The following is a 25273-nucleotide window of genomic DNA, read 5'->3' as shown; positions in this document are numbered from 1 at the left end:
AGCACCTGCGACGAAACGAGACATAATGAATAACGCCACTTTATTTATTCGCTGTATCTAGTAACATCTAGTATATAGTACACCACGCTCGAGTATAGATGTACTAGCATATTTTTTTCTTGAGAAAATTGTCACACATAGGAAGGAACCTGCGTCACCTGACCATAAGCAGGTGAAACAAAAACCTTTAACTTGACTATAGAGAAGCACGCTCATCCTCAGTTTTCAGACTGAGCGAGTATGCGGAAGAAGAGAGTTCTCAGTGCCTCGCGGGCTTCGATCACGTCTTGCATGCTTGCACCGGAAGGAATGCGGTCCTCTGGGCGACTTGCTTTTTGGGATGCAATTATTTGCAACAGGTCCATGACGTGAGATTCGGTATCGGCAACAAGCTGAATGCTTTCATCTGTGACAGCCGATGACGTAGTAATTTCGAAGAGGGATTCCAATGGTTCATTTGTAATGCTGTTGGAAGATAAGTGGTCCAAGTTGGACGTCTTGTATTTTCCGTAGCTGGATTCCATGTCGTGCCCTCTAGTACTTGGTGTCGTTAGGCTTCCCTTGGAAGCAGCCAAGGTGCCATTCGATAGGACTGCGCCCCGAATCTCTTCAGCGACGTGATCGGCAACGAAATCCAGAGTTAGCGCCGGTATTCCAGAAATCCTCTTGCAGTAGTCTACGCCTCGTGCGGGCATGCATGCCAGAGTTGTGTGCCTGAACTCCGTTCCCGGAGGGCAAAAGAAGGTGGAAGATCCCGCGAGGCCACATATGTGATAAGCCGCGCAGTTAGTGTCTGTGTAATGCCCGAAAAATTTGCCGTAGCAGGAGAAGTTCGAGGTGACGGGTTGGCTGTAGGCAACATCGTCTTGCAGCTCCGACGTGCATGGACCAGCAACTGCAGGCAGCACGCACACCTTCCTGCGCTGCGAGAATACGGTACCCCTGGGACACATCTTCACGTAGTGTATCGCGAACGTTCTGCAGATATGGTACACTCGACAGTTAAACCGAGGATCTCCATAAAATCCGGGAGCTTTGCCTTCGCACGTGAAGTGTTGCGGTCTTCCAATAACCTGAAGCTCCTCTAATCTTGCGGGGGTACTTGAAGCTGCGAAGGCTGCTAACGTACTCGTAGGCGTACCTTTCACACACTTCCTCGTGCCGACATCGAAACAGCTACTCGACGGGCATTGTGCAGCGATGTAGAGTAGGTGAATGTCCCCTCTGGGTCCCACAAACAGTTTGCACACGTGGAACGTCCCGCAGTGACCGTCCGTTGGGAACCGAAAATAACCGCTGGTGCGATTGACGCAGGAGAAAGCGCTCGCATTCGCGTGAAGAATGTCACCGTCGAGTTGCACAAGTTTGACGTAAGGCTGCAGCTTTGTTTTTGATGTTTTTGGCACGGTATCTAAGCACGGCTCTGCGCTATTACGGGTCTTACACATTTGAGCTGCGGCATCGAAGTAGGCGCCTTGTGGACACGTGAAGTCCACCTTGCTGAACAAGACCTTCGTCCTGCCTCTTCCCACTTCAATGCAGGCGTAGTACTTCTGACAATTAGTGTCCGCCAATGAACGAAATCCGAACGGAGATCCGTAGCAAGGATGTTCTCGTTCATGTTTCGACGGTATGGTGTACCGCTTCACACCCGTCAGCCTGGGAAACGTGTCGTGGGGAGAGCTAGCGTCTGCTTGGATACGGGACTGCGGTTCAGGCCCACCATGGTGTTGGGGTCTTGGGGGCTCGTACGAAGTGGTCTCGGTTGCGGCTACGTACGCAGGTCCTGGAAAAAGCACGTATTATGAGAAAAACCAAGTAAAATCGTAAAAATATATCATTGCTTAAATTCATTCATTCAGCCGTACACATATTGGGAGCAATTTACACCTAGACTCCGGATCCCTGGGCAAGTGCCTATTTTTGCCTGTGCTTCTAATAGTGCCTTTTCGATACAGGAGCACGAACTGAAGGTTGGGGAATCTCCTGTATCGATTTGATACTGACTATAAATGCCTATTACGACGTCAGTGGCTTTTTTGACGTAGATGCCTAAAACTCCGATTAAACATCGAAAAATGCCTATAATGGCCCCAAAGTGGTGGCGGAACGCCGTTGTCCAGGCGAAATTGACATGCGTCACGTCGCACGTCCTTTTGAAACCATCGATCGTCATCGTGTGAAAGAAGCGAGTGTTTCAAAGGTACTGGAATGTAAGCCAGGGGCGGATCCAGACACTCGGTTTTGGTGTGTGTATGTGTGTGGGGGGGTCTTTGTCGGAGCGCATGATGAGGGAGGGGAGAGCGGGAATCCGATGTGTAAACCGACGTTTTGGGGTAGGGCGTTCTCTTCCTTCCAGCATTGTGTTGTTTCGCGGGTCGTTAGTATAAAACATAGGCACGTTTCGTAACGAATTTGTAAGTACAAGCAGGGAAAGGTAACAGAAACGAATTCATCCATTAGCAGGCCTGCATACTCCATCTTGTCAGAAGCTACCCTCCTCGCGGGTAGTCAAGGTCAGGGGAGCGAAAGTGACGCCGCGTCAAGTGTGAGCAGAAGCGATCCCCCATATTTGACTGCTATTGCGAGCCTTGTGGTAATGCTGAAAACGAAATTTAGAAAGCGAAGCTTAAAAAGTTCGAGGACTAATTTGAGCCTTAGACTCTGGCCTCCGATGCCCGAAGCCCATCTCGCATATCGCCCATATGCTGCCCGCGACAAGTTCTTCTGAGAAGTGTCGTGGAACCGGTGGCAATGGCTATAGAAGCCAGGATGGATAAGTTTTGCATTTCGTGCAGAAAGAAGATTCGAAAAGCAGTCACAGCTCCCATTTACGGTATTGTTCTTGCGGATGGAACTGATCTATTCACTTTGTTTTTGCACTCTCCGAGCTATAGATGAAGAAAATCAACAATTCATAGTGCTATAATGCCATTTTAGTGCCCAAAACGGCATTTTTAGCACCTTTTATAGGCGCCTAGAACAAGGTTGTTCGTGCCTAAAAATGCGAGCTCTAGTCATAACATTACTCAGAATTATTGGATGTTTACTAATATTCGCTATAGTAAGGCCAATAGCGCGTAAAATGCGCAGTTCAAACCGCATCAAACGCACTTCTCGAACATTGTCCAAGTGATGATGCTACAGATTGTTTATTTATCCAAGAACACATCAATATCCCGCTCCGGGTATGAGTTAGAGATAATTAGTGTACCCATGGTCGTGAATTAAATACATTCCCAAAAATTTTAAGAGCTAATTAATCGCTTTTAAGTAAAGGCACCGTAACAAAAGTACTGGCGAGTAGGACACACGACTCTTTTAACGTTCAGTAGGATACGTTCACAGACTGGAGATAGCGTTATCACTTTTGACTTTTGCTGTATAAGCAAGAAGGCTTTTACAGCAAGTCAAAAGTGATAACGCTATCTAACACGTACGCTATAACACGTGCCGGTGACGACAAAGGCGCGGATGTTAAAACAACTGCGCGTGCGTTCCAAAACCTACTCGAATCAACTCGGGAGTAGCTCTCTACCCGAAGCGCCGTTCCAAAACCGGGTCGAGGAACTTGATGACGTCACTACCCGCGTTCCAAAACAAGGTGGAGTAACCAGAGAGTTAACTCGATTCAACTCTCTTCTGAAGGCCGGTCAGGGAAGGTTCGCTCGAGTAATGACGTCAGGCCTTTGTCGTCTGCTCTTTTCCGCGAAAGCGCGGTATCGAAACCAGCTGAACGTGTGGTTGTCGAAAAGCCTTGAACTCCACGACGGATCATCAATACACAACTGGACACCGAAATGGCAACACTCTTCCGATGCGGATTGTGCGACATGGCTTTTGAGGACCAGGCGAACGCCCAAGCACATATGAGCCGGATACATTTCCTAGGACAAAATGAGTCTCGCTGGTGCGCTTTTCTATTTTGTCTTCATGTACGTTGCTCTTCCATTATCTATTTAGCATTTGTTCACTAACAGCTGCCCTGCAATGTTTATTTGTTTCACTGCCTTGTAGCCACGTGGTCCTTGTAAAGGCACAGCTCTACACTCTAAGAGAAAAAGGAGTAAAATGGGGAGTAATTGCAGCTTTTAGTCCACTAGACAGCAGCTACTCCTCATTTTAGCCCCGTAACCACGACGTTTACTCCCCAGGACTGCAAATTGTCACTGAACTTCGCAAATGGTCTTCCGAATGCAACAGTCTACGTAAATATGTGCTCTTGGCCAATTTGATGCCAGAAGGCTGTATAGAACTCAGCCAACTTCGAAGTTTTCCACTCACAGCGGAAGAAACAGTTAACGCTTCTTTCTTCGAAAATTGTGCCCTATGTATCTTCGCAAGATTTTATATCACTCGATATATCGCGGTTGACGGTTTGATTCAAAGTATTGTCATGCATGCACACGAATTGCGTACATGGGACTCTTACAACAACGTGAAATTCAGTCTCTACTCTGTGACGTTCATTTACTCCCGTGCATTTACTCCCGAAAGGGACTATATTTTGTGGCAATGCATTTAGTCCCAAAAAGGAGTACAATTACACCTTTTTTCTTAGAGTGTATGTGAAACAACGTTCAAAACCTTATTCGGAGCAAGGGCTATTACTGACCAGCATTATTATTACTTTTGTGTGCGCGTGTCGGAAATGGAATTTTAGATGGAAAGCCTTTACCTTCACAGTTGTAAGACGGTTTGTCAGTACGTTCGTGTGAACAGGTTTAAGATAAAATATGTACCATAGGCGCAGGCTAGCTGGTGGAATAAATTATTGTGTGGAACTTGGGTAAATTCTAAGCTGTGGAAGGAAGGGACAACATGACAGAACTCTGTCACGAATTTCCCGTCTTTTCGCCCAAGCTCATACTTCTTTCAAGGTGAATGAAACAGGAGGCTTTTGCGCGCTTCGCGATACGTGTACTATCAGAACCGCTTCATCGCGCTCTGATTACGTTTTTTGTTTCAGCGGTTAAGCTCACGTTCGACTCTGACGCCGCGGACATTTTCGTGACCCAAACCACGCCCGCGCCACTACCTCAGTTCCAGGATTCCAACCAGCAGTTTCCAGCTTTTGTATTTTTCATCTGCTGTCGTCATGATGTTAACATTTTTCTTGACTACCAAATGCAACGGGATGTATCCACTTCATACATTTGGGGTAGCTAATGGTACGTGAAAACTTCCATTCCATAAAAAATTAACGAATAAATGACGACAATGTCAATAGAGGGGCTTAAGAATTATTCTGAAGTGTCTTGGAAGAAATACTACCAGACAAGCAATCTCTGAATGCAACTAGATACACAAAGTGCTGAAAAAGCTAAATGGGCCGACAAGAGTACGACGGGGCATGGTGACTCCTGTAGACAGCTCACAAATCACAATACATTCTCAGTCGTCTTTATTGCCGTCTCTGTAACATAAATCTGACGCACGCGAGATGAGAGCAGTGACGGCACTGGCCTCCATGTTAACTCGGTCGGAGTCCCCTACGCGTTCACAAAGCTACTCGATCGGGCGCGTACTCTGTGGTCACATGGTACAACTCGGTCATGTGACCTACTCGACTCGAGGATTTGTTTTGGAACGCACCCTGCAATGTGGACCAAGAAAGCGCACGCCTGCCATTTGCAACAAATCGGGAAAGGGAGCGATATTGTTCAGGGTAAGGGTGGTCTAGGAGCACGTCATGTAGTGCACTTCCCCGTGAAGTCGGCCCATACCGCATGATCCCTCCCTGTGATATACTTATAGCCGTGACGTTGCCCGCCTGAGCGTGACAGACTTCGACAAACAGTTTCATTACCACCACCTGTGTTTTAAAGTACCGGAAAACCCGTTTCAGGTGTGCACATGCACGTGTGACATTTGCAAAGAATTTAAGACACTTTAGTATTAGATTGAATGAACAAAACGTGCTTCTCACCTTTCAGCCACAACAGAACTGTTACTGTAATTAGCCTGAAATAAGAGACAAATGCTCAGAACAATCCAGATATTTAAAAAAACGAGGATAATGAAACATCGAATGACTGGAGTACGTTGAAAACTTAGCACAGTAGTCGTTTTTTAGCACCCTGTTTTCTTCCTATAAAACTGTTACGTAGACCAATAAAAATGCACCGTGAGAAGTAATTCACACCACAGAGTCATAATTATCGCAGAAATTGAGTTGAAGTGCGACCGTGCGCAACGGCGGTGGGCAGCGGTAACAGCCTGTGATCTGTCCTAAAGAATGAGAATCAATGATTTTTTGGACGACAACGAAACGAACTATGAATTTAGCCGAAATTGCGCCGCACTTTAAAACCAGAACTTCACTGCGTAACAGTTCGATGTCGACCAGTATTTATAGCGAATGATGGGTATATCGCTGTGGCCTTCTGATTGTTGATAGCTGGAGGCACACTCACTTCTCTAAGACATTACACGCATGGAATATGAGCTATCACAAAAATGACGTACGGGAACATGTCTCGTCTTCAGTAAATCACAAGACTGAAAGTACGATGTCTTTTTGAAGCCTGGCTGGCCTTCATCGAGTTATGCAGGGAAGTTCTCCGTTTAAGTGCGGTACCTCGAAATTATGGGTTACTACTAGCCAACAGCAACAACATTGCCGTGCAGTATGGTGCTAAGATAGGAGGGGGGGAGAGACTTATTTCAAATCAAAATGAAATCAAAATATTTTTATTTGGAGCTCTAGATACACATGATAGGTGTGGGAGAGCGAGGACAAGGCCTGTGCTGCTGTTTCGAACATGATAGAACACAGCAAGAAACGCACGTCTTGGTCTGATATCTGCATCAATTACACAGTATTACGTATTCATATGTCGCAAAGATAACTTTGAGATACTACGAAAGGGGGGGACATTAATATCACAAAAAGATACAACAAGGCTGACATCAATCGTATCACATCTCCAACAAAACGAAGGCCTTCAATTGTTTTTTAAAAGCTGGAAAATTATTCATTTGTCTATACTGTAATGGGAGTGCGTTCCATAGCTTTGGACACTTGTACCCCAACGCGAGTCCTTTGTTGTAGCACTCTGAGATACATATCATCCCTTAAACTGTAAGAGCAGGTGAAATACTTCAACAAGACCACGCAGGAAGTATGCCTTGAATAAACCGTAAGGTGCATGAATAGTAGCACCTTATATTTGAGTAACGTAAAAATGCCCATGACGGACAATACGGAGAACGCAAAGGAAATCGACTGTCCCCGTTCTATTCTCAGTATTAAGGGAGAGTATTGAGGGACCTTGGTATTAGTCTCAAGGCGCGCTTCTGCAATGCCAAAGGAGGTTGGAGAACACCTCGATAAGTTAAACCATAAATTTCCAACACATAATGCAGATGTGAATGAACTAGTGCATAATAAATTTTAAGAAGAATATTAAGAGGAAATAGTGACGCCACTTTCAAGAGCGCCTGAAGGCCTGCCAACATTTTTCGTCTCACGGCATTAACATGGTGTTGCCAAGTGGGGTGTTCATTTAGTGTCACCCATAGAAACTTCACTGCGTGGACGTGAGAAAGTACATGGGAATCAAAGTGGACTTGTAGGTTTTCCTTTCGGGTGTGTACAGTGTCGGGTTGCAAGGAACTTGGAAGGAAGGAAATCCCGCAAATTTGTACCGAAACGTCACACGTCGGATAAAGCACCGGTCTAGACCCTGTCCCTGTTGCAGAACACATATAAAGAGCAACCGAGCATAAATATAAAGTGGCCTCTTGAAATGTAACTTACCAGAACGCAGTATCAAGCATCATGGCTGTCTTCAAACGGAGCCACAATTTCAAGTCGCAACCTTCCACGCCGAATGCAGCGAGTTGACTGAAAGCTGTGGGCAGGAGGAGCCTTCCAGGTCTCTGTGGTGCAGGTATGTGGAACACTGACGCATCACCGTTCCTTACCCTCCGGATTTATAATCCTTTTAGGGTCTTGGGTTTGTAGGGTCAACGGCTTCCTTATGTGCGTGTCAAAAGAAACGGGTGGAGGCAGAACGGATGTTCGGTGTACCAGGCGTCAGAACATTCCTGGAAAATGAGTTCACAGTACTGGGAAGAAAGGGTTCACTTGTGGTGCGGAGAACATGCCCTACTTCTTTGTAAGCCAAGCGACATGGAATTGGAAGCTGAAGTTGTGTCTAGCCGAGGGGAAAAAAACGCGTTGGCTAAGTAATGACCTCTGGTGCGACGTGTAAAGATGGTGTAAAGACTACACACTTTTGGTACACACTTTTGGTACGCGCGGACTGGTTGACATCGGACGTTGACTTTTTACTTGGACGGTGTAAATATTTGGATTTTTGGAACACCGAAGCGAGTAATCGTATATATCCTATTCCATTTCCAAATCAAACATAGAATTCAATGTCCCAATTCCGAATCGAATTGATGTTTCTTCTAAACCGAATATATTTGGATAGTCCCGAAACTGTACACGTAAGGCCGGCATCATGGAGGGCATAAAACAGAGTGAGCGCTATATCAGCTATATACTTACGTATACATAACCGTACATGCTTATATTCCAACATATGCTGTATATGTATCCTATTACGGTCATTCAACGAGTCGCTTTTTATTCGTACTCAATTCCATTTTAAAATGACTATTCACACGCAGGATTTCTTTGCCTAGGGGGTCGCTGTGAGCGACCAGGGTCAGCTTTGGTGCATTTACTTCGTTGTGTCTTGCAATAAAGCGGCCTGTACTGTACAGATATGGGGCTCCCGAGACGCAACATGTGACACCGCTAGACGTATTGAAATACATTTTTGCTTGTCCATTTTGTTGCTTTTTACCACGCATTTCATTTTCATTTTTACATATCACCCTGCACGTCGATCCGCGCACCTTTAAAAAAGAACTTGACGTGCTCCTAGCCATTCCGAATGGCATCTTCTCTCCTGATTTGTTGAAACTGGGCGGCGTACGCCTTTCTGTGCCACTTTACATTTGTGCTAATTAACGGAGAAAATGTTTTTCCGTGTTAGCGCCGCGAAGCAACTCTTGCTGTACGCGGTGTACGGGCGTGGACAGGGGACAGCAGGAAGGAGGGTGACAGGGAGTTAGTATGCGTCCAGGGCCGACTTCAGGGCAAAGTGTGCCGACATTCGTCCGGAAAGTCTGCGGGAAAACCCAGCGAAAACGTCAATAAGAATATCCCAGCCAAGTGTGCACGTTGCATCAACAAACGTGAGATTGCAGTGCATTCTACGCGAAATCGTAAGTGAAAGTGGTCCAAGCTTTCCAAGTAAAAACACTTAATAAGTGGTTAGGTGTTTTAGTATTTATTATGAGTCCGAGGACTTTTCGATGAGTATTTTCAGTCCGAGTCAGGAAAAAAGGTCCAAAGGGAAAAAAGATCCATAGGGAAAGAAGATCCACTAGTGGATCTTCTTTCCCTATGGATCTTTTTGCCGCATGGATCTTCTTTCCTTATGGATGTTTCTTCCGTATGGATCTTTATTCCCTCTGTCACGTGACCACGTTGGAACTTCTTTGTGTTGTACAGTTGCAGTTCGCATGGCGACATGGCTCCTTGTGTACATGTTTTTCTCCTAAGAAGTAAGGTAGTACCAACCCTTGGCGTGCTTTGCATTCGCCCCTGCCTCCAGCCAACCCAGCGAATCAGCTACGAGCTCTTCAAGCCCTCATCACATTTTTAACAGCAACAGGGCCGGGGTAGGTTGCCGCCTCAGGACGAAACATCTTCGTTTTCGGGTTTTATGATTTTGCAAATTATTGAGGGAAAAATCGGGTGCTATTTACAACCGAGAATTCGGGGAGAAATCGGGCGCCATGATCTCTGTTTGATATGTCACCCAGGGAAGTTTCGTGTAAAACGAACGGCATATGAAACAAGCCGCTGCTGTGACACGGGGACGAGAAACAAGAAGATTTATATATTTCCGCCTGGAACTAAGGGTAGTGAATGACCGCGGTATTCAAACACTTGCCCGAGCTCCACAAAAGCTCGTCTTTGACTCCTGCAGGAGGTGATCATAAATAGAGGACAAATAGGTTGTGACAAATAGCTGTCTTTCTGATATTATGGTTTACTTTTCCGACAGTTTACAGAGAACGACAAGTTGAAGAACCACAAGAATTTCGGGTAGATATCGGTTTTATCCGAATTCTTGAAAACTTGTTCCGGACGGAACTTCTCGTGAAAAATCAGGTTTATCCCGAAAACGAAGTACCCTATAAGCACTCGTTGTTATTGTTGTTGCTTACTGTATTTCATGAATTCTCCACAATCAATATTTTTAGAACAAGCAAATAATAATAAGTAATATAAACTGCAAGGAAGACGTTATAAAAAATAGGTCGCTAATACCGCCAACAAGCCGTCTGCTGGCGCCCTGTCCGAATGAAAATTCGTCAGTTCAGTCGAATCGATTCTGATCACCCGGTACTTCTCCTGGTACTTCGAGAGCTTCTGGATCGAAAATGCTATCATCTAAGGCATATGGGGTCAGTTCAAGAATACCGGGCCTCGAATTGCGAACATGGTATAGAAGACTGACAAAACGGCTTACTGAGTCGAATCGGCAGGCGGCACCCCAGTTTGGCAGAGCTGTTGCAGTGGCTTCGGACCTCGCAGCATGTCACTCACAGTCGGATGCATGCTCTGAGGCTTGATCCCCTCGCCATAGGAAGACCACAGTGCCCAAGCGTGCTTCAGAGGAACAGATTGTTGCTTTACGAGATTGACAAATTAGCAACGTAGCAGAGCACGTCCACACGTTTCCTGATGTTGTGAACTACTTGGACTCAATTATTGACGTTGTGACTGTCGGAATGCAATGACACCTTGCTGCAAAACGAGAGACTGCTCAATTCGTGTCCGAATAGATGTGATTCACAACGGACCATTTTCTTCTATTAGGATGAGGAAGCAGGGGACTATTGCAAAACTCTAATGTGTGTGTCTCCAAATTTTTGTGAATCTGACAGAAGGCATATATGCCGTACGACCTGACATTTTTTGTTATAGTTTTCAGCAGCATCGGAGGGGGGGGGGGGAGAAATGGGGTAATATATTTCCTCAATAACTCGGGTGTAATCGGGTTCAGCTGGACCTGATTCAACCCAGTTCTGGCGTAATCTAATTGAATCAGGTGCAAGTCCTCGGATTCCTCTGTATAATACACGTTGCACACCAGTAGACACAGAACATTCAGCAGCGTCTTTGTTTCCCGTGGCGGTTTGGTGTGTTTTTAGAAGGTCGCGCCCTTCAACCGAGTGCGATTCGACGGACGGATTCCCACAAGTTCTGTGGTCCCTGGTTCCCTGGTCCTGCGGTCTTCGTGGAAATATCGGGTTAACCTAATATGTACAAACTGGCAGTATGATACGATGCTTACGGGGCAGTATGCTTATTAAGCATTCTTTTCGATCCGATATACACATTCACGCGCGTCCTCGCTTAGATTCCCTTTCCCTATTGACCTTTTTGCCGTGTGGATCTTCTTTCCCTATATGGATGTTTCTTCCGCATGGACCTTCTTTCTCGTTTGGATCTTTTTTCCATCTGCCACGTGACCCCGTTGGATGTTCTTTCCCGATGCATCTTTTTTTCCCGTTGGATCATTCTTCCACAAACGAGATCAAGACTGGCAATATCGCAACCGGGGATCTCGCAACAATTCCACGCGTACCAAAAGTGTAGATGCTTCTCAGGAGACATTTTTCCAGGGGACATTTCTTCCGGGAACATTTTATTCCGGTTCCCCCATTTTATGAGCCAGGTTAGGCAGCAACTTATGCAGCATGCGCGTACCTGCTCTGTGGCTGCATAACAGTATCCGCCCACTTCATCGAATGCAGTTTCATTAACTTTATTCCGTGTTAGCGCCGCGAAGCAACTGTGGCTATGAGCGACGTACATATGTGGACAGATGGAGAGAGGACGACAGGTAGGAGTGGGGAACAGGGGGTTCGTTTGCTTCCTGAGCCGACTTCGGGGGGACGTTCTCTCCGGGGACCTTTCTTCCGGTTACCGGATCCAGGAAATCTACCAGCGAAGAGGGTGAGATGAGATGTCGTCCACTTGCAGGCACGCCCGAAGCCTCTTTGTCAGGACTATCTGCGTCACCAGGATCCTCCAAGGCATTCTTTTCTTGGTCGTTTTTTACTTTACTTACTTTTATTTTTACTTACTTTACTTTACTTTTTTTTTTCGGGGACATTTTTTCCGGCTCCCGACTAAAATAGCAATGACTGCGCAATGCTTTGTTCTTCTTTCATGGAGCACTGGTCAACCGGAACATACATAAAGCCGGTATACAAATAGTTTCTGCTTGGTCATCTTGAAATAATTCGACAGGATCACGGACAATTGGACACCAAAAAACTGCCGAGGCCGGACAATTGCCGAGGCTCACCACCGCTTTCACTACACCCATATTGTGATTTTATTTCGCGTTTATGGCGCTCATATACACTCTTTCAAAAAATGGTGTGTTGCAATTCCTTTTTGTGGAGTACGCCCTTGCCACATATATCACTCCCTATGGAGTGTACAACTACTCTCCATTACCATTCCTAGTCAATAAGGTATACCACAAAAACTGCACGTGAGGTCCACGTGGCTTCATCCTTTTTACGATAGCATATCAGGAATACCAGGAGTATCCATCAGTTGATTGACTACATCAACTCAGTCACGATGTTGAACTGAAGTAAATGAAAGAAGAAAAAAGAATTGATGTTTGAGAGTATCTAACTCAATGTATGAAGTGCTATTTTCTCCGAAGGGTATCCGTAACTAGCTCCGATATATTTTCCCTGTGGTTGCTGGGCACCGACTACCCTCAAGTCTGTGCTCTGAAAATGAACGCCAGTAAGAAAGGTTAAAAATTTACAAAAAAAATTACGGAAGTCGAACTTGTTGGCATGAAAAGCTCGTGAGTTGTTACCACAATATCATTTGCAAATACAATTCACGCAAGTAGCAAGCCAGTTGGCTAGAAAAAAGGCGTTGTTGGTTTGAGCCCGTCGTGCTGAATTCTTTTTTTCTGCTTGTCGTTTTTGCAATGCTGAAATGTCCCTTTCCTCAAACTTTTAGATTTCATTTGCTGCAGAACAATTGATCAGAAGCTGGGCAAATGAGTCAAATGCCAAGTTCAATCGCACGATAGCGGTTTGAACAACGCATCGCCCTTCTGAGAGTAAGACGAGCCGCAACGAAGCTGACCATATTCCACGAAATGACACATCCCCACTCCCGATTTAGGACTGAACGAACATTTCAAAGTTCTCCGTCTCCGACGCTCATAAAGCGCTCACGCGTCAGATTTCGGCCTTCTACCCTTCTAACGTCGCGTAGGCACGTTGGGAATGGTTGGGAAGAACATGGCGAATGAAGGAGTGAAACAGAGAAAAAGAACGAGGGAGAAGGAAGGGTTGTCGCTACTTCTCACAGAGTAAAGAGGTCGGAGTGATTTAGGGACTTTGTTGTGGCCCAGTGCCGTGTATGCCAAAGGGAGTCTGGCCATTAGGAGGAGCCTAAAAAAAAAAGGCTCGACCTGTCGATCAAACTTAGGCGCATTTCATTGGTTACCGTTTTCCATGGAAGCTGCCATGATACCAAATTTTCTCCAAGATGGAGGATGGTGCTTGGATGGTGCGAAGCGGCGATTTCTTGACAAAAATTTTTCACAGACTACTTTAATTTCATACTGTGAGTATATATCCTCATGTACGCATCTGCAAAACCAGCTGCAACTTTCGCTCCGCCATCATATTTACGCGAAAACTGGATGTTTCGTCGCTAACCTTATGCCTAATTAAGACTGTATAATACCAAGAAAATAGCAAGAAGGGCGACCCTTATATGTAGGATTTTGGATTATGTAATTGCATTTTATTTATACATACATCTTTGCTCATTTTTGATTCGATCTACTACATTACGTGACTTAGAACTTCATAGCGGCAGTCGTCTGCTACGAAGAAGCGGTTGTACTGGTTGTACCGCTCTCCTCGCCAATCACTTCTGCCTTCCCAACATGCCTCTCTCCATGCAGATGGCGTTGATAAAATGGGTGCAAAATCCGTCGTTTTGGTCTGTCACCAGTGATATCCCACCAGCTCCGGTGGCGCAGCGGTAACGCGTGCGCTTGGAGACTGGGAAGTCCGCGGTTCGAATCCGCGGGCCGGCTGTGCCGTCTGGGGTTTTTCCTGGGTTTCCCTCAGATGTGTAATAGGCGTATGCCGGCACAGTTCCCCTGAAGTCGGCCCATGGACGCAGCTATCCTCCCCCCGAGCGGATTCCGCTCGGTCTTCCACTTCACCCTTTCCTCTCCTCCTCTCCACCACCTTTCCCTTCCCGAGAAACATGCCGCCTAATCAGGCAGGCAGACCTCTCGGGTTCCTCCCAACGACACTCCTCCTCCCTCCTCCTCCACCAATGATATCCGTAATCCGAATCAATCGAGTTTCTCCAAAATGGTGGCACCCAGTAAATAAGGGTGAGGTATAAGTACTGGATGAATGTAGTAATAGAAAACTGTATTTGCCTTGTCGAAACGTTGACCCCTTGCCCATTTTACTTATTAACGTCTTCCTATGTAATAAACTAGTGTTTGTAACTTACCTCAAATCTGTTTCAGAGTCTTTTTTTGCAACTTCTGTAAAACTTCGTGGCCGTTTGATAATCCTTTTACCTCAACCTATACATGGTGTTTCAAAAAACGTGTCATTCGGACTTTATAAAAAAAAACGGGGCGACGGAAAAATACGGGGTAAACGGCGTTTGTGTGGCAACTGAATTTGCCACCTTGTAAAAATATTTTAATTGAATATTAATTAAACGGAAGTCAACCTAACGTGTTTTTTTACAGAATTCGAGAGCCCGTAGCGAACTTAGTCAGATCCGCCAAGAAATCTGCTCGATATCGCTAATGGAACTGCACAAAATAAGTCCAGAAATGGAGGCTTCAAAGTTTCGGGTATTCAACGGCGCACCAAATCAGTCGCAAAGATGCGCAGAGAGGAGGACATGCTCCTGCCCACATGAAGCTAGAACAATTTATCGCCGGACAGGCGTGCAGCACAAGACGCGCCGATAACAAGGCGGGTGACATTCCGCCATACGTTGATAAGCGGCAAAAAAAATGATTCCGCCTCTTTTATCCCGCCCTTCTATCTTTCATGGGGGCAGGACCATGTCCTCCTCTCCACGCATCTTTGAGACTGATTTGGTGCGCCGTTGAATACCCGAAACTTTGAAGCCTCAGTTTCGGGACTTTTTTTGTGCAGTTCCATTAGCGATATCGAGCAGATTTCTTGGCGGATCTGACTAAGTTCGCTACGGGCTCTCTAATTCTGTAAAAAAACACGTTAGGTTGACTTGGGAAATTTTGGAGTTCAATTAAAGAAATTCAATTTCTTTTAATTAAAATCAAATGAAAATATTTTTGCAAGGTGGCAAATTCAGTTGCCACACAAATGCCGTTTACCCCGCATTTTTCCGTGGCCCCGTTGTTTTATAAAGACCGAATGGCACGTTTTTTGACACACTCCAGGGTGTCCCAGAAAACGTGTCATTGAATTATCAAAAAATTACGCCACCTAGAACATGCAGTGAACGGCATTTGTTCTTACTAGGTTTTTGCCAACTCCTGATGTCAATGTCATGCATCGTAAGTTTAATTATGTAAATATTTGCGAACTGAACTCTGAAATTTGCCAAGTAAAGGTCACTTTTTTACCCTACGAATATGAAGAGCATGCCGAATTCACTCAAGTTCATCAAAATTGACAGTGATATTCACGAGCTATCCCATCGGAAAAAATAGCCGAACATCATGCTTCTCGGGGCACTTGAGTATAACGCGCAAGGACTTTTGGAGCGCAATCGCCGTCAGTACGACGAAAGGAGGTTCACAGAGTGATAGTAGGAAAAGTGACAGCCCCTGAAATTGGGAGAGGGAAAGTGCGATCCCAGCGAAAGTTGGACGCAATAAGCCATACCTGTGTTATCTTTTTCTGCGATGCAGGTGTGGGCTGGGTTTCCAACCTCCTTTCGTTGGACTGACAAGGATTGCGCTGAAAAATTTGTCGTGCGCTAGCTCCGTAGAGCATGATGTTCGGCCTGTCACAAGGTGAGACATAGTCTGATGTAGCACGGCGAAGAGTGTCCTTGGCTGTAGGACTTTTTTTTCATTGGAAATACTGTGAAATAAAACACCAAGAAGCTAGTACCCGTCTAGGCACTTATCTGTGCCTGCCTTGAAAAAAAGCACTAATCACAAAAGAGGCACTAACATTACGGTACTAATGGGGTCCCCCTCCACCTGATTCATGTTTAGAACATTGGAAGGCAGCATCCGTAAGTCTCCAGACGGAAAGGCACATGCCTGAAAATCCACTCTAATCATCACACAGCACTTCAGAGCAGCATGACAGGGATCCTTAAATCAGCATTGTTTGCGGCTGAGGCATTCCACATGAGATCAGGACGCACACAGCAAAGCCCACACATCGCCATTCAAACATTCAAGGGTTGAGGCTCCAGTAGTTCCCATTAATATATCAGATTCTAGACACATAAATTGGCAAAAATATGACAATTTTATTGTGGCATTGCCATCAGAGGTGCATTGTGTCATCACACATGGTCATCACATCACAGGTGCATACATCTTCACCCACACAAGCACTATAGGCATGAAATAAGATGAATGAATGAATTAAACTTAGTGGTTCAATTGTGGCAACACAGTATGTGTTACCTATATGAACACATGCCGATAAATTTACTGCAAGATACCACCTGTATGGCATTATTAAAAGGTTAAAATTGAAATAAAAAATTTACAATGTCATAATAAATGAAGTCAGGTACCCCCATCAGTTGTTTGGTACCAATATCCCACGCTTGGACGATACCTGGTGTCGCTTAGTCCTTTTTGCCTTGGGCTTGGCGATATTTTCTTTTGTAGCACCCTTAAAGAAAACAAAAACTTATGAAGACCAACAATTATATATGCGAACCTTGTGATTAAGCAAGTTTATTCTGGTGACAATGACTGCTCAACGGTGGACCATGTGAACGGTAATGGTAACGGAAACAGAAACTCATACCACGGCCCTCCATTACCGGAAACAGAAACGGAAACAAATTTATCGTCCGGTATTGAATTCGGGTAATGGCTATTCCTGTTGTGCGATGACATTTGTGACTTTTCTTTTTTTTTTTTTCGTTTTGATAACTCCCATTTCCTGTAAAGCTCTAAACACTACATGAGAACGCGCAATACTGGATCCCGAGGGTGCCTCTGTCACTTACCTCGTCCCAGCCCTCATAACTCATGACATCAACACCATACTCCACCATAGCACGAGGAGGAGCCACTATACAATTTTTAGTTACTTATTTTGTATTTTTCTGTTTTTTTTTTTCCATTTCACCGTGGCCGTGGCAGTATTATTTATTACTGACAGTGTCCACTTATGAATGCGACATTGGACGAAGGTTACGCCAGTCTTGAGTTGCTGGACTCCGAGTGACTGAAGACGTGTTCCTATTTTTTTTTTTTTTAATCTTCCAAGATGTGCACATCCTAACAACGTAAAATTACTTGCGCAGTGTGTACATGTGACACCGAAGCAGCCCTTGGGCAAAACAGGGCGCTGATAGAACCAGACAGGCTGTCATCCCGCAGCTCTGTAACAACCGTTCCATTACCAGAAACAGTAACGGAAACGTGACAGAAACGAAATTGAAAGGCCAGTATCAGAAACGGAAACGAAAATATAGCAATATCGAAAATGGAAACGGTAACCAAAATGCGTCCGTTATCCTTCCCTGCCATGCACTATTAGACTGAAACAAAACACTTCGAGGTAGTTCGAAGCCCCCAGCGGCGATTCCACGCAGATCCCTAAAGATATATTTCACATAGAATGGCGTCAGTGAGAAGGACTTTTTTTTTTTTTTTTTTTCACGAAAATCGGCGATGGTTGAGCCACACCATTGGGGAGTTTGAGCTGGAATGACCCAAACTTATACTCTTGCTCTTTCTTGGTATTCTTGGTATGCTCTTGAGTTCGTGCCCCCTGGTTTGAGGACAAATTGGGTTTTACCTGAATCACTAAATGTGCGATTCTAGGGTAAATTCTGATAAAACCTGAAAACCTCGGACCTTAAGTGAAACTGATCAACTGGAAGGAAAGGACACATCTAGAATGAAACACAAAAGGCCACTGATCGCACTCCATGTCCAACCCTTGCAAATGGCTAATCAACCACCGTTCTTGATGGTGTGAGGTCACCCTTCACTGAACACACTACAAAATGAAACAGGTCCTTCACCCAAAAGGTGACTGCACCAGGCACGTTTTCAAGATGGGAAGTGACATTCGAATTTTCCTTTGTTTGCCCTCTCATTGGGAGAAAAAGATTGGTGCCACTTTCCAGCAATACCAATAGACACCCTAAGAGTCTGTCTTTTCTTTTTTGTCGGAACATGCAGATTTTCCCAAAAATCTTTTCGGGGATGTTTTTCAGTTTTTTCCGGAAAATGCCAAAAACGAGGAACCTTACATATAACTAGCCTGTCCTGCTAAAGCCAGCTAACAAGTTAACAAAACCTGGGTGCATCAGGTTAGCTGCATACCTCAGTGGAGGAGGCCAGGGAATCCATTGAGGAAGCTGCGGACAACTTCCCTTCGCTCGAGCTCTGCTCCTAAAACACGAAGTTAAAAAGAAATACCTTTTGTAACAGCAATGGAAGAGCCAATTAAACATAGAAGGAGAAACAACACAAGCCTCGCAACACTCAGTCGCGTACTCCAATTGAATGATGGCTCATGCTGGTGAGTTCTCTTCAACTGCCATCATTCAAACAGCTTTTGTATGACACCCAGCGCTAAACAATCACAAATAATTGAAAGCTGCAAAGGCAGTGCACAGCCTCAGCAAAATTATTATTATAATTTTTTTTATACATACAGTCAACCCTCAATTGACGAACTCTGTCACTTAATGAGCAGTGTCCTCTGGGACAAGACACATGACTTTCGATTCCAAACCATCATTTATGAACTTTTCCAGGAGCATTAACCATTCATAAATAGAGGGTTGCCTACTCTCACATGGCATTTTTGCCACCACCAAGTGACTGAGTTGGATATGCGAATGCAGACGCACATGCATCTTCTGGATTGTGATTGGCTCATAACATTTGACCTCAAGCAACAGAAATGCAACAACGACGACGCAAGTGCAAAATGTCACTTCTGCAAAAAAAAAAAAAAGCCTGTTCCTAAGAAACAATCATGAATTCCACGAGATTTTGTGGTAAGCTAGGGACTTTACTCATAATTTGTGCCCAAAGCTCTGGATCTGCTCAAGGCAATGTGTCAATAAATAATTGCAGAACATGAACATCTCCCACTACACAGTGAATAGAGCCTGAAGTTTTGGGGTTTAACCAGATTCTTCCCTGAATCGAAAGTTGCCACTTTAGGGTAAAACACCCGGTTTTTACCCAGCAAATTGCCCTCACTGAAACATCTGTAAGAACGCACACTAGCTTGTTTGGCAGCAAACACAATTACGTCACACCGTTTGTACCAAACCAGTACAATTCATTTGAGTAGCAGAGCCCCATTTCTCCCTGTATTTTGCATAGTGGAAGTTTCCCTACCCGATTTCGCACAAATTTAGAGCACAAATTTATTTCCCTGATTTCCCAAATTTGGAAAAAAAATATTTCCAGAAAACTTCAGGCTCTAATAGTGAAGTGTAATAGCTTTCAGGAAGGGTAGCTAATGTGACATTATAATGTGACAATATCAATAAGGTGATGAGCCCATTCAAGCATTTGGTCGCCCACAAAGCTGTGGGCAGAGGGACATCCCTTGCTAAGCCACGAAGCCTAAAGACCATACCTCAGCGTGCATCGTGCCAGATGGGGGAAAAGGCACCGGACTGAGGCGTTCCTCTGCTGCCCGCAGACGCTGGAGGATCACCTCGTCCGGAGAGGTATGTGGGAGCTCGGTGGGGAAGGGGTAGTCCTTCCGTTGAGGAGTGCATCCTGAAGTAGCAATGGAAAGTACGTCAAAGTACGATGAAATCACTATTTTGTGCTTCAGAATATAATATGCAGCAAAATGAAAAAATTAATGCTACAATTTGAGGTGCTGAAAAAAAAAGCGACTGTGCAGAGTGCCCAGGTTCCATCGATCCTGTGCATTCCGTTTCAACATAAGTATAGTATCGCCGCCTTATTTAGTTCCTGTGAGTTTTGAGACGTTGATTATGGGCTACACTGCACTTGCGAATGGAACCATCATTTTGTGACTTGAGGTCGCAAGACTACTGTATGGTCATGAACAAAAAATTCACTGGTGATTAAGGGGTAAATGCGAGAGAAATGCGTTAGCATTAACCGCCTTTTTCGGTCCGTATTTGACTTCCGGGTATCCACTTCCAATTTAACCCCCCCCCCCCCCACACACACACACACACTGCATGCACAGCTGGCGTCACTGCCTTCAGAAGAATCTATAGACTAACCAATGACTATCGGGTCCTCCCCAGTTGAATTTCTGCTCTACATGAAACACTGGAAGTTCCAATTTGCAGCCTCTCAGATGGGCAAAGGACAAAATTTATACATACCTGTTGGTTGATAAACCACCATGTCCTTTTCAAGTTGAGCGAGGATGCCCTTACAGCTGTGGACATTGCACGCAACCTCCTCATCTGCAGCTTCAACGAGGGTAGCCACTGCCTGCACCTGCTCGATTGTCTTGTGGCAGCCACTCATCAGGTCATTTGTGGCTCCTTCTGATGAAGCCAGGAGGTCACTTTGTGCCAGTGCAGACTTCTTGTTTTGTTCCTCCAGCAGTGTATCCAGCTTGGACATGCAGCTCTCGTGGTCAGCCAGGAAGCAGACATTAGCGTCAGCGGAGGACTGCGTCTGGTCGTCCATGGCCTATGGAGAAATGTCAGAGTCAAGTAACTTTAGAAACTGGACTGTCTACCAGAAAAAATATCTTTTAAATACCCTGACCAAAACAAAAGGGAACTTTGTGCCTGCTCCTACGTCTTGATACAGGTCGCTCGTAACAGATCATATATTGAGTAATTCGGTAACATCTAGTGCTGTACGAATGTTCAAATTTTTCTAATATCGAAGTGAACACTTGTATGTTCAATTCAAATTCCGAACCGAATATGAATTTTGGGTACTCGAATTGCGAATCGAATGCCCCTTCCTTACAAAATATATTCCAATAGTTGCCGGGCAAAAAGGACACGCAAGAACAGACAATCTACAGTGAAACCACGAGAGTCACTGTAAGTGTAGACTCGCCCTATCGCTTTCCTTAAGTCAAAAGGAGGTGGCACGGCACTACGTCTTGTCTCTGAATGCACCACTTTCCGAATGCATGCAGACAGAGATTTGGTGCTCCTATACTGCTGCAAATTAAAAGACAGTGAACTCCCGTTATTATGACCATGGTCGTTGCCGAAAATTTTGGTCGTAACGCGGAATTGTCATTAACGAGGGGGATTTGCGGAGGTTTCACTGCATTGTTCCCCAGGAGTATGGTCGTAAAGCGCGTATGTCAGATTATCGGGGGTCATATTAACGAGGGTTCGCTGTAGATCTGTTCTCTGCTAACACATTCCTGTTCATTAGCACACCATTTCCACTCCGGCTATGCGTAATAACCGTCCTATTTTGCAACTATTTGCTTCAGTTCTACAGTTATTCGCTTCGTATTCAAATATCCAAATCTGCTATTCGCTTTGGTTTTCAAACGACTATTCGCACGGGTCCAGTAATATCGATAATTTGTTGAAATCAAACGGGATACAAATCCACGTTTTCTCCCTACTGTTTTTAAGAGAACCTTTTTTTCCCCCTGAAATAGGGAGACCTCTCGTACTGTGCCTCATTGATGACCCTCGATTCTTTTGTATTTATTTATTTTTGTTAAAGGTTAGTTATTAGTGAGGCTGCCCTACTTCAATGCCGCTGAGCTTGTCACATTGCTGGACTGTTACTTATGGCAATGTTGCTGCGGTGTAACCGCTCATCCGCACACTCTGACTCGCTGCGCATAGACATAGCACTTCCCTTTCATCATGCTTTTTGTCAACTTCCTTGACAGTCACCTAACCAGATAGGTAGACACATTGTACACAGTACTACATCAAAGCCATGACAGATGCAATATCATTACAACACCATACTTGACACTAAAGGCAGTTAACGTGGCTCAAAAACCAGTTTCTTTCATCAAACAGTCCCTCAGGAGCCATCATGCACAATATGTATTTACGAGACCCAAATGCCTCCACGTGGCGATGTTTGGGCTTGTAAATACGTGTCGTACGTGCAGTCAAAGAGCTTTGGCTACTTCCCCCCCTTGTATCATGCACAATAGTTATGCTGTGCAGCATATTCTCACTGCGCAATCAAATTTACAAAAACACCTGTAGAATTTACACATGACGACCTGACCTGGCCACTATCTATCTATTAATCTTTTGTTATCAGCAGTGGCATGTTGTGCAACAAACAACATTAGCTCTTGCGAGTGCTTCTGATTTGCACACCCTGTAGAAGCACTCCACTAGGCATAAGTGAGTTAGGGGCATGTCTTCACGATCACTGTTCATGTGAGAGCTCACCTGCTTAAAGAGGCATTAAAATGCAAAAAACAACTTGCTCTCGAATGAAAGTCTGTGTCAATTAGTATAATGCAAGGAATTTAGTTCACACAGTGCTACCGTTTAGAAGAAAAACGCTACGAAAACAGCAGTCTTTGGCAGCAATGAATGGGATCCCCAGGAGGCAAAAATTGGCAGTATCCAATGAGACAGCAGGAGGAGCATGCGCATGCCTATCGTGAGCATGTGGATTTGGAACGGGTCCGATCGTAGTGTTCCGTATATACACGGCATGATGCGCACTGCTGCGTTTTTCAATACCGATTCACTGAATTGTAGCACACAACGGTTCTCGCGAATGTTCACTGACAACATTTAGCTTCACCCCCCCCCATCCTTTGGACACCAACGCTTCTTTGCAACTTGCACTACGTTTTTCACGGGGACTGCTACATGCCGTGGCACACGCAGTATAGACCAAAAACGCTGATGCACGAGCTGAAAGAAGGTTCACTACTGAGCAGTGAAGCAAGAAAGAGTCCGGTATAATTTTGATTGTACCTCCGTAACGAAATCGAAGTTTTGAATTATGATAGAGAGTCTGAAATTGACATAGCGTGTAAAGTAATTTGAAGTCAACAGGTTTTTACATTTTAGTGCGCCTTTAAGAGAGCTGTTCGTGTGAGAGCTTAAGACTTGCACCCTGCACAGGCCTGGCATCGAAATTTTCATCTGGCACTGGTACTGTGCTTCAGCTGCACCGCCATCTCATCGTCCCTCCCACATGAACAGCGATCATGAAGACATGCCTAACAAGCGCTGTGTCTCTTCTTTTCGTGCTAACTTCTCCAGTAATCATGTACGAATTAGCCCAACAGTCCGTGCTTAGTTACGGATCATGGGGCTTTCGGGATGCAAGAGTCATTGCATTCACTACTGCGATGTAGGGCAGGGTCCCTCAAAATTTGCAAAGGCAAAGGAGCTCCTACACAATTTTTGGCACAGCCAAGAAGTAAGACACAAGCAGTGCAGACATTGTGAAGTAGCAGCTCATGCTGTTGTACCTACTGAATGGAGGATATGCCCTCCTTCCAGTTTGTATATCCCTGGCACACATCATGCAACCGTTTCCAGGCTTGCCATTTTGCCAGCAAGTTTTATGCTCCACTTTTCTCACAGCGTGCAATATTCAGTTTCACAGTTCAAAACATGCTTCAAACAGTTTGAATTAAGAGATTAGATATGTCTAATGATAATTAGTATTAAGAGCCTTCATGCAGCATTATACAAATTGCAATGCACGCCATGCTTTCCCTGAGTATCAGCTCCTAAACTATTTCACCGATCCTTCTGGAAGACCCTCCCCCACACAAGACAAGTGGTGCTGCTTACCCGCGTCAGATTGTCAAGCTGAGCCGTGCTTTCTCGGTCCAGGGCCACAAGTGCAGCATCTGCTGCTGCCTGAGCTTGCTTCAGCTGCAGTAAAGGAAATCCAATTGTCACAGCTGCAAGTCCTCAAAATTGCTTGTCAGGACCACGTCAACAAAGTAGAAAGGCAGAAGATTAATGTCACTGAACATGCACATGAAGCAACATGCTCACACCTATTGAGGTCGATGACCTTATATGTCTCTTGCCATCGTAGTGTCGCAGGCACATAGGTCGCTGTCACTACCTGAACTGAGTTGTGCATTAGACTGGCAATGACACTGCTGTCACCTCACATTTGTCTCTCACACAAGATCCGTCACGCATGCATAAGGTCCTGTCCCCATAAAACTTTTCCCATTTAATCGCCCAACACACATAAAGAAGAAGAAGAAGGAAAAAAAAAACAACTAAAATTGGCAAAGTGCAAATTCAGCCACCAATACCAGCACTAGAGGACGCTATGTTTCGCACCTCATGGTCATGTGAAACGCGAGAAGCACCCCTGAAATAACTGTAGATTTTTTAAAAAAAGAACTGAGGCAACTGCTCTCTATGTAAAGAAAAATGAAATGGCTGAGGCAGACTACAATTAGGGATCACAGAAACATGCAAGCCCCAAACGCCCAAAAATCGGAGAGTTGTTTGAACTGCCCCTCTTACCTCAGCTGTGCGATCCTGAACAGCAGTGTTGATATCTGTGCATATGGACGAACAGTCCGACGCAAATGTGGCCGCCATGGAAGTATGGGCTTGCCTTGCACTGCATCAGCAGCATAGATAACACACAAGGTCAGTGCAATCCAGCTATGCAAAGTATGCCCTTGTGGCCAAAGTCACTAAGTAAGCTATGCTTCACAGTATCAACACTCAGGCAAAAGGGAGAGTTGGAGCCGCCATGTTGTTTCTGTTTGACCTCCTGCCACACCTGTACTTTGACAGTAGAAATATATGAAGATGAAGTTCGGCTGTGAAAAAGACAACACTTCGAATAGCGCTCCATGGATGACGTTGGAGGACAAACAGAAACAACAAAGTGGCAATGAAAAAATGGCTAGGAAGCAAGCAAGCTGCTGAGAGAGCATTCATTAAAAACTAAAAAAAAAAAAAGTTTCAAACTTTGAAATTGCAAAACATTTGGAAGAATGCTCAGATTGCTTCCCTCTATGGGATGAAACAATT

At 44.9% G+C, this 25273-nt stretch overlaps 2 protein-coding genes across 2 annotated transcripts in view; both read right to left on the bottom strand.

Annotated features, from left to right (window-relative positions):
* Positions 1 to 39: 39 nt before the first annotated feature.
* On the bottom strand, positions 40 to 1526 carry LOC135390032 (uncharacterized). Its single transcript, XM_064620052.1, has one exon. The coding sequence runs from the start codon at positions 1446 to 1448 to the stop codon at positions 219 to 221; it is 1230 nt and encodes a 409-aa protein (XP_064476122.1). The 5' UTR covers positions 1449 to 1526; the 3' UTR covers positions 40 to 218.
* Positions 1527 to 16583: 15057 nt separating this feature from the next.
* Positions 16584 to 25273, bottom strand: part of LOC135388287 (kinesin-like protein KIF11) — a 37010-nt gene continuing 28320 nt past the window's right edge. Inside the window, exons 19-24 of the mRNA XM_064617726.1 lie at positions 24755 to 24854; positions 24056 to 24139; positions 20660 to 20975; positions 19927 to 20072; positions 18651 to 18719; positions 16584 to 16977 (exon numbers count right to left, since the gene is read on the bottom strand). Coding sequence (XP_064473796.1) covers positions 16882 to 16977; positions 18651 to 18719; positions 19927 to 20072; positions 20660 to 20975; positions 24056 to 24139; positions 24755 to 24854 — 811 coding nt within the window. The 3' untranslated portion in view covers positions 16584 to 16881. The remainder of the gene's footprint in view (positions 16978 to 18650; positions 18720 to 19926; positions 20073 to 20659; positions 20976 to 24055; positions 24140 to 24754; positions 24855 to 25273) is intronic.

Source organism: Ornithodoros turicata, chromosome 3 (assembly GCF_037126465.1).
Source record: "Ornithodoros turicata isolate Travis chromosome 3, ASM3712646v1, whole genome shotgun sequence".
NCBI classification, from domain to species: Eukaryota; Metazoa; Arthropoda; class Arachnida; order Ixodida; family Argasidae; genus Ornithodoros; species Ornithodoros turicata.
The sequence above is the reverse complement of the archived record's forward strand: the minus strand, read 5'-3'. Positions and strand labels throughout refer to the sequence as shown.

Coding starts and splice junctions, on each gene's coding strand:
- LOC135390032 (XM_064620052.1), bottom strand. CDS start 1,448: ATGTGTAAGACCCGTAATAGCGCAGAGCCGTGCTTAGATACCGTGCCA.